Below are 9,839 nucleotides of genomic sequence, written 5' to 3'. Positions count from 1 at the left end.
ACGAACCATATGACTAATTCGAAGGCAAAAAGTAGACTGAAGCGGTAGGCCAAAGTTCAATGCAAAAAGAGAATTTCAACAAATGAGGCCTGCAACATCTGGCTTCTAAAAAGGCCGACCTGTAAAAAAATATATAATGGGTGTTTTTCTCCTGAAATATCTATTTTTCATTTTATGAAAACATAAGACAAAATTTTCCTAACCAAATACAAAAATGACACTAGCTAATGAGTTTTAAAGGTCCAAATATAAATGAATTTTTTTCATTTCCACTGACCTAAGAAAATAAAGCAAAACAGAAAACCACAACAACAGATAATTCTAAGAAAGTGGAATACGGCAAAAGAGTGGGTGGGGGGAAACAAGGAAAAATGAAGGCAGTCATATATTTAAAATTTATTTTATTGCTTCATCAAAATTTTCCTGTACCTTGTCAAAAATTATCATACATCTTATACAAAACAGTATAAATAACCCTGATTTTCTTCAAATGCCATATATAAAAGTAGTACCTTTCGTGAAAAAAAAAATAACTACAATGTATGGAATGAGAAAATATATAGAGTACATCTTTTCAAGAATCTTAAATCCACGCTCTTTAAATAAAAATGATTTGTAACAACCTGAAGTTTGGGAATTTGAGTCACAAAATCTGTCATTTCTACAGAAATAAATACGAGACATAATACTGCAGAGGCGCCAGGAAAAACAACAACCGAGGGACTGCAAAGCGCGCTTGGATCCACGGGGTCTCGGCTATGTCTGTGCGGTGTGCGTGCGTGCGTGCGTGCGTGCGTGCGTGCGTGCGAGCATCTGAGGCTCTGCCAGGGGCCCAGGGGCGTCCTGGGCAGCCCCGTGTCACAGGTGCCCAATCCTTCTGCAGGAATCTGCATGCACTGCGCGCTGCTCCGGTAGCAAAGCCTAGAGGAAGAAGGCAAGTGGGACATTTCACCCCGGTGCCAGGAGGACGGGTTTTCAGGGCAGTCTAACTTCACACACGACACTGCAAACAGGTTTTAAGAGGGCACACATTGACGCTACACGTGCAAGCAAAGTGACACAGAGGCAGGGGACGTCACATCACGCCACACTCACGGATGACATGCACAGCCCACCAGTTACTCTATGGCCTTAACATTCATGCCAGCTCAGCGGCAAAAGCCCGAGGGGGACTCTTGTGCAAGTGGCGAGCAGCCTGCCCTCTTGGTGCTGGAGGTATTTCCTTCTCCTTTTGTAAAAAAATATTAACAGAAGTAATGGAATAAAAGGATAGGTTTTCCTTTAAAACATGGGTGGGCATGCTGGGAACAGCATGCCTTGAGTGAAAGCCATGTGTTTGGCACAGAAGAGCAGTGAGAGGAACTGGGCTTCAAAGATCCATTTTTTTGTTTGTTTGTTTGTTTTTTTTGTATTTTAGGCAAGGGTCTACAAGGTGTTCAGAGTCTCACTACTAGATCTACCTGTTTACAGCCTCCCAAGAGCTGAGATTACAGGCGCACGCCACCACACCCAGTCTCAATTGCTGTCTCAGCACGCCAGGGGGTGGGGGTGGGGCCGGCATGGCAGGCCCGGGGATCGAACCCCCAGCCCCTGTGCACGCTTGCAGGCACTTTAATCCGCTGAGCTATTTGACCAGCCCTTCAAAGATCCATTCTAACCCGGGGTCTAGGAAGTGTGTCTCGAATAGTCTGCAGGGCAATGCTAACTCAAAAAGTTAATTACGATACTGGGAAGGTATTGTGGTGTAGAAAAGCTTCCAAAAGGGGGGTTTAAAAACAGATAAGGAAAAAAGATTTCTTCAAAGTTTTGCTAAGAATAGGAGGCAGAGAGGGCTATAGAGCAGCCAAGCGCAGCTACACATCAGAAGAGGAGAACACAGCCTTGGCACTAACATGATTTTGCAAAGCCCTCTGAGGGGCTTAAGGCAGAATTGGAAATTCTTATCAATACTGAGGGGTGAGGTATTTGGAAGCCTAAATGCATCAAGTCTAGAAAGAACTGACTGGAATTCCACAAAGTGTATTTTAGTCTTTATTCCTAATTTTGAGTGAACTAAATGGGTAAGACCAGAGAGTTATGAAATCTCCGAAGGATGCCTATGAATGAAGCACTGAAGAAAACTAACTCTGAAAGCCTAGGTCAAATAAGGTTGTACAGCACCTGGTAGCCATGCTAGGATAATGCTAATGGAAAGGCAATGGGAAGATCTTCATTTTTTAAAATGGTTTTTCAAACTAAATTATTCAAAAAGACCAAGTGAAATGAACCCTATCAACTAGAAATATATCACTGACACGTTCTACTTATTAGTTTATACAAGTTCCCATTTGTAAGTTCTGTAGAACTTGGCAGGCTCCACCCCTCTGGCACAGGAAAACTTAGGATGCTGTTATTAACATGCACCCCAAGTTGCATTTGAGTTTTCTAATATTTGTGGCATCAGATGAGGCCACCAGGCTGACACTGCACAATGCTCCAGTCCTAAGGAGACCAGAACGTCTCACCACCCGGCCTAGAAGCTGAGCTCAAAACAGCACTGTGAAAACCAAACGCAAACACAGCTCTGCAGTTCCATGGGGGTGGAACACAGAGAAGGTATGACTCTCAGAAGATGTGGGTGCTTCATCCCCACTTTTCATAGAAAGGTGAAATAAAGAGGTGAGCTCAGTTGGCTAATAGGACAGAAGGCTTACTACCTGTGGCATGTTGGTGTCGGAGGCCCTGTTGTCAAGTTCCTCCTGCAGGTGCTGGTTTCTCCTTTCGGCCTGCAGCAGCTGGTGTTGAAGCTGCAGAAACTGCTCCCTGGGGACCACCCGACAGGCTTGCTGCTGGAGCGGCTGCAGATCCCAAGGAGGGGACGGGCTAAGCATCACAGTGGACCTCAGGTGCTGCATCTGCAGGACAAGGACAAGGGCAGGTCAGCAGCGGCTCCCTTCAGCCTGCAGCGGCAGTGAAGTCTCTCTCGGTCTTAGCTACGGGCCTCTGCTCAACCGATGACTTGCAAATGGGGCAGTGCATGAACCTGAGTGAGATGTAATGGGAAGAAGCATTTTGCTTAACAGATAATGGATAAGCAGGCTTTCTGAATAGTTTCAGATTTGCAAGAAATTGTCCTCCCTCACTCAGGTGACTACAAGAGCATCCATGCACAAAGACAGTCCGTAGAGTGGGATATCTGATTTCTACCTGAGTTTTTTCTAGGCCAGCACATTTAATTACCCTCTTCCCCCTTTTCAAAAAACTGAGGTTGGAGTAGGGAAACCAGGGGATAAGTGCTTATATTTTCGAATTTCCATTATACTTACCACTCATGAAGATTCTTAGACAAATGTTCAATGGCTACCTATTTTCCAACCCCATGATAGCAAAATTATTTTTAGGTGCATTTTTACCTTGCACCTAAAATTATAGGAACCCATTTTAAAAATGTTTGCCAATGTGTAGTTATACCCTTAAACAGCACAGTAAGACAGGCAATTTCTGGAGCATGAGGTGAAATCCTAAAATATCTGAAAGCTGGAGTACAAGGGATAGAAGCAGTTCTTGAAGACAATGAGGAAATGGTACATCGACATGCCAACCCAATGCAGGGAGAAGAAATGAGAGTACACTACGTCTTGGCCAACGAGCATGCTACCTCCCATCTTCCAGCACATTCCACAGACACAGGGCTCCATGGAGGACATGCAAGAAACACGAGCACATCCCAAGCCCAAGAGGGAGCACCTCTAGGCTTGTGGTGAGGGCAGCAGGGCTTTCAGGCACAACCATCATGACGTGTTACCATGAAACTTCAAAGCCACTATTCATCTCCTCAGATCCTCACTTCTGAGGCGGACCATTACCCATTCTGAAATCCTTTTCGTGGTAGATTCAAAAACGCTCCCACTTTGTTTTCATGAATAAAGAAAATACAGTATTAGGATCCCATGACTTTGTATCAGTGGGTTAACTTTCTTCATATACAATACTTTAAACACTGAGGAAAATCCTAATGTAAACTGAGACATTCCACAGTGAGGGCAAAATGAAAATGAATACTGGCTCTTTAGTTCTTATTAACTGTTCCAGTCATCGAAATGGTTACATGAGCAGAGGTTTTAATGAGATGACCCCATGCCACGACGGTCCATTGGAAGAAAATGTTCTACCTTCACACACTATCTCAGGCAGAGAACTGCACCCTTCTCTGCTACTTCCAACCACTGAGTTCTAGGTGCAGGTTAGCCACAGACAAAAGAAAAATAAACAAAAGAGAATTACAGGAGTTAGAGAAAGAGGAAGAAAAGGGAGTTATAAACAGAGAAATAACAGTACTGCTTGGATATATTTATATATCTGAATAGAACCAAACAAAGAACCAACAGTCACGTCTTTCTGGATATAATTTCGTAGACGTGAACGTGTCCTACAATGCTGATTCTGCTAGCAGATCCTCACCGCTGTCATCCAGTGAGTTTGGGAGCTGGCCTCCTTTACCTGTGCCTGTGCCAACAGGATTGCGTAGACCGTTCCAGGTCTAGTATGGAAGGATCTGCTGTTACCATCCCTTGGCCCTTGCAGATGCAGAACATAAACTCAAATAGTTTTGTTCAGCTGTTGGAAATGCCGGCTGTCCCAGGGGTACAGAACAGACTTGAGGTTCCTTTTTGAATGCTCAAGATTTTTTGTTCTCATGTTTTGACTAAATATTGTCTCCTCTAGTTGAAAAAGCCTTGGAGTTAGAGTCAGATTCTAGCCCTCATTCGTCCACTTCCTACTCTAGTCATTTTAATTCTATGGGAGTAGGATTTGTGTTGCCTTCGCTCAGTGATGTATAAGCTGGTGCACACAGAGATGAGGAGGTCCTCCTTCCCCACAGGGGCATACATCAGACCAGAATCGCCCCGGAGCTTTCCTCTGCTTCTGAAGATTCTGCTGCAGGAAGACCTACCTGCTTGCACGAGAGCCCTCATGCCGGGCAGGTGAGAATGTGCGACAGGAAGGGATATACCAATCCCTGAGGTGAGCTGCGATACCAAGGAAGGGGTGGAAGCCTCTGTAGACTCCATAAACTAGCCTAATCTATAGGTATCATACTATAAATCCGTTCATAAGGCCAGCAGGAAGAATGGTTAATGCTTAATAGTCAGAGAATGATGAAAAGGCTCTGACAATGATGTATTACTACTATGTTTTAAACTTAACAATGGTTAAAAAGGCATGTTTTATGTCTCATAAATATTTATCACCTTTTAGGCTGGTGAGATAGCTCAGTGGACTAAAGTGCTTGCTTAGGCAAGCTTAGGCAAGTGCAGGGACCGCAGTTCAATCCCTGGTACCACATGCTGTGCCAGCCCTGCCCCCAGGGTGGGCTGAGCCAGCCGGCCACACACACACACACACACACACACACACACACACACACATTTATCACCTTTTAAAGACAAATACCATGTTCCAAACCACTGAATTGTATTATAGGTATATTATAAATCTGTTAAAAAAAAATCTGTGTAAGTCTATAGTGTGAATAATGCAGGCTTATTTACTAATGAAAGTCTTATTAGGATAGTGTATGAGAGATGCTTATCAGTGTTTAAACAGAAAACTGCTATTTCTTTCCTTATTCGGTACCAGTGGTGAGAATACTCAATTTTTGTTATTTATTAGCAAATGTTTATGACTAGATCAAGAGGAGGATGATGGGAGGAAATCGCTTAGGATGGCTACTAATATAAGTGGGGTTCGGGGGGGTGCAGATGAGGGGTCAGACCGCTGGCAGGGCATCTGGAGGACACCCAGCGGTGACCGATGACAGCCTGTTCCACGTCACTTTGTTATGAGACACACTGGGCGTGGCTCTGCATACCTTACTCCTTAGGGTACATAATTATTTCATCAGGAAAGTGAATCTACATCTAAGCAGGGGCTGCAGCTCCAGATTTCTAGCACATTTATTACAGGCTGTCAGAAAACATGGTTTGGATTTCACTATTTATAGTCTCGCTAATCTGCCTATTTGTGGATAAATCAGACAACATTGCCAGAAACATTGCCAGTGATTGTTTAAATGTCAGTGTGATACGCTTGCTCATACTGTACATTTAAAAACCATGTATTATTTTTTAAAGTTACTTTGGCTTGTACCCAGCTTTACAAAAGAAAATATTTAAATATTTCTTTTTTCCTGTAATTCTGGCTTAAAAATATTTGTATACATTGTATTTTTTAATAATAGGAATACATTTTCTGTGCATGATTCTCTATTGTATAGACATTCTACAATTTGCAAAATGTTGAATTATCATTTTCATTTACTAAAGGTAAAATATCTCAATGAAAGTTGTACTTACTAAGATACATTTTAAGCTGTTTCATGTCCTATAATGATAATATATTATGCAATGATATTAAAAATCAAATTGGTAATAGCTGGGCATGCTGGCACACGCCTGTAATCCTAGCCCGTAATCCTAGCACTTGGGAGGCTGTGGCAGGGGGATTGCTTAGAGTTTGAGGCCAGCCTGGGTTACAAAGTAAGTTCAAGGCCAGCCTGAGCTGCAAGGTGAAAGTCTTTCTCAACAAGATAGACAGATAGAGAGATATATTGATTGACTTTTACAGCAGGAGCTCAATGCCACGGCTGGTCTCTCCCAGAGAGTGTCTCATCCACGGATTAAAATCCTCCCCACGGCGCAGGCCATTTGCTTACACACTTACCTCCACTAGCTGCTCATCCAATTTCACTTGTTTCTTTTTCAGGCCTTCATTTTCCAAGTGAATTGTTTCTAACTCTCGTTCGAGAACATTCATCTGACTGCCCTATTAAAAAACAGAATCCCCCTTTAAAAAAACAACCAACCAACCAAATTGTTCTACTGTATTTTGATAAATCTGTTTGTCAAAAATCTTGATTCTTGAAAGAAAGCCAAGAAAATGCAACAGTGCAAAAACAATACACAGTGCGGTGCTATTTAAGTGCCCTGGGTTCAAGCGGCACTTCTTTCAGGCTTCGAGCTGGCTTCTAAACTCTGATGCTACCCACGGCAAAACACACACAAGCTGATCCTGTAACACGGTATCTAGACCTCTCTGCGTGTGTGTGCGTGTACAGCTGTAGCTACATTATCATCCAAAGAAAACGCTTATGTAAGACTTCGTATCATGAGCCATAAGCTGCTGTTTCCTAGTATATTTTATTAATTAAAAATGCTATTCACTAAATTGATTTAATGATCCTCTACTACTGGATCTCAGGGTGGGGTGATCTCTTCAGGGTATATAAATCAAGATTTATCTAACTTTTTTCCGGTTTTAAAGATGAAATTTTGAAGATACGTGTGTGTGTGTGTGTGTCCATTTTTGGAATTTCCCTAATACAGGAAGAATTTACTGAGCCTGAGGACACTTGGCTTAAAAATATTACTAAATAGGAAACATGACACTATTCAGACTCAAAGTGATCCTTCTGTCTCAGCTTCCCCAGCACTGGGATTACAGGTGTGTGCCACCATGCCTGGTTTCAGTGGCTGGCATGGCATGTCTGGAGTTCCATGGCCAGCACAGCACGTGGTATTGGGAATCAAACTTGGGTCCTTGCGCTTGCCAGGCAGGTACTTAGACCACTGAGCTATCTCCTCAGCCCCTGTTGACTCTTCTAAGACTTTTCAATAAACCATATATTTGACAAGAGGAATGTCATAGGGATAATTTCAAGTTTTGGTTTAGGGAAGGGAAAACAGGTAACCTCAACAAGCCTCAGGTTAATGTGGTCTGAACCCTAACTCTGTGAGACAAGGTACTAAAGTGAACGCAGCTGTGCTGGAGTTTGAGCAGGCGGTAGTCAGCTCCAAGAGGACCCTGCAGGGTTCCCACTGCCTGGGTTAGGTTGTGTGTGGGCAGCCCGCAGCAGGAGGGTCAGTGTATGACTTGTGACGTTATGCTCTCAAACGCCCACAGCTTGTCTTGGTATTTTTAGCTTAGGTGTATGTCTGTCCAGGAAGTAAGAAGCTGTGATCTCAGCCATTTAGCTAGCAGGAAGCAGAAGCCTCTTGGGAAGTCAAATGAGAGCCTGGAATGTGGATCCTCTGGCCTCAGCAAAGCCTTCAGGTGACCATGGCCTTGGCTGACACCACAAGAGCCCAGACTCAGACCACCCAGCTAAGCTGCTTCCGGACTCCAAACCATACAGACTGCGGGCACCAAGCCTTATTTTGTTCCATGGCACCAATAACTAATACAGTTCTAACAGGGTATTTCTGACATGTAGGCTACATATATTTTGCCAATTTAGAAAGTTTTATGATAGTGAAGATGACGAACTGTCTTCCCCACAAGACCTTCAAATGCATTGTTCCTTTTCAACCATTACTTAATCAAAAAGAACTACGATACTGTTTTGACAAGACTACAGAGGCATAGAGAGATACAAGGAAGAACCGCAAGGCACCACTGCAATCATCTCCTTAGAATCCTGCAGAATGAGAAACACTCCAGGGAAGCGCTCTTGTCAAAACACTGACACATGCCACAGACTCTTGCAAGCTCACCTTCCTATGAGCGGGAGATGGCTCTTTCTGAAACTGTTCACACTCTCTCTTTAAGTTCAACTTCTCTTGCTCTGTGGGTTTCATAGTACCCGATGGGCTGAGATGTTTTTGGTGCTTAAGGGGAAGAAGGCTGGATTCCAGCTGACGGACCTAAAAAAACCCCAAATATACACAAATGCTTATGTAATTACCCGGCCAGGAAACCCAACCCACCCACACAGGCAAAGCTTGTGTTTAGTCTTCGGGTCCTGTGGTATTAAAAGTTCTTTCTGAGCCAGGCATGGTGGTGCATGCTGTAGACCCAGGTCCTCAGGAGAGTAGGAGGGTCACTGGAGCCCAGGACTTCAGGGTCAGCCTAGGAAGTATGGTGAATCATGCTTCAAAACCAAGAGTGACAACAAAAGACCTTTTGGTGCAGCTTGCCAACTCTGGAAACCTGTTCTTGTGGATTCCTGAAGATCTTTTCTAGGGAAACCTGGGGTGGATGACACACCAACACTGTGAGGACGAGGCAGGGAAGAGGGGATTTCTGGGCCTTCTGAGTGGACAGGGGTTAAGGTGTTGGAGTGAGCACCAAGGAAACAGGCATGGCAGGCCGCAGCTCCTCAGCTCTGGCCCGAGCGTAACTTCTAGGAGTGAATGAGGTGGCAATCTCATTGGCTCCACCAACTGCGAAGAACTGAAATGTGAATTTGTCTCTATTAAGTCCCAAGAGCACAGTCTTGTCCCCCACTGTAGTCTCCAGGATCTGCAGTGTGCTAGTGGACAGTACGAGCTCCCTCCGAGAGCTCCTCCTCAGCAGGGGTGCCGCAGCATTGGTTAACTATAAATGGCCAACAATGTAGCAGAGGTAAAGAGGCATCAGCAATGCCTGATGGGTAAAAGAGATGACCTTTAAAAATCATTCTAGCCTTGAAATGCTGAGTCTTTAAAATGGGGAACCTTTTTCTCCTACAAGGAGGGAGTTAGACCCAGAAGACCTAAGTCTAATTCTGCCCTTTTTGTAATTATTGATCTAGGCAGCTAGCCAATTTGAATGAAGAATACAGGGTTAACATAATTTTTTTTAAAAAACGTATTTGGCATAGGGTCTCACTGTGCAGACTGAACTCTTAATGATCCTCCTATTTTCAGCCTCCCCAGCGGTGGGATTACAGGCATGTGCCACCACGCCTGGACTCAGTCGCCAGCCCAGCACACCCAGGCGTGGGGCCAGTGGCATGTGGTGCTGGGGATCAAATTCTGGTCCCCGTGCTTGCCAAAGCAGGCGCTTAGTCCACTGAGCTATCTCGCTGGCCTGGGTTAACA

General features: G+C 44.1%; 1 protein-coding gene across 1 annotated transcript in view; it reads right to left on the bottom strand.

Moving 5' to 3' along the window:
* Positions 1-428: 428 nt before the first annotated feature.
* Nin (ninein) overlaps positions 429-9,839 on the bottom strand; it is a 94,424-nt gene continuing 85,013 nt past the window's right edge. Inside the window, exons 25-29 of the mRNA XM_023723736.1 lie at positions 9,106-9,354; positions 8,532-8,681; positions 6,703-6,804; positions 2,697-2,894; positions 429-921 (exon numbers count right to left, since the gene is read on the bottom strand). Coding sequence (XP_023579504.1) covers positions 859-921; positions 2,697-2,894; positions 6,703-6,804; positions 8,532-8,681; positions 9,106-9,354 — 762 coding nt within the window. The 3' untranslated portion in view covers positions 429-858. The remainder of the gene's footprint in view (positions 922-2,696; positions 2,895-6,702; positions 6,805-8,531; positions 8,682-9,105; positions 9,355-9,839) is intronic.

This window comes from Octodon degus, unplaced genomic scaffold (genome assembly GCF_000260255.1).
Source record: "Octodon degus isolate 3935 unplaced genomic scaffold, OctDeg1.0 scaffold00102, whole genome shotgun sequence".
Classification (NCBI taxonomy): domain Eukaryota; kingdom Metazoa; phylum Chordata; class Mammalia; order Rodentia; family Octodontidae; genus Octodon; species Octodon degus.
Note: the sequence above shows the minus strand (reverse complement) of the source record. Positions and strands in the feature narration are given on the sequence as shown.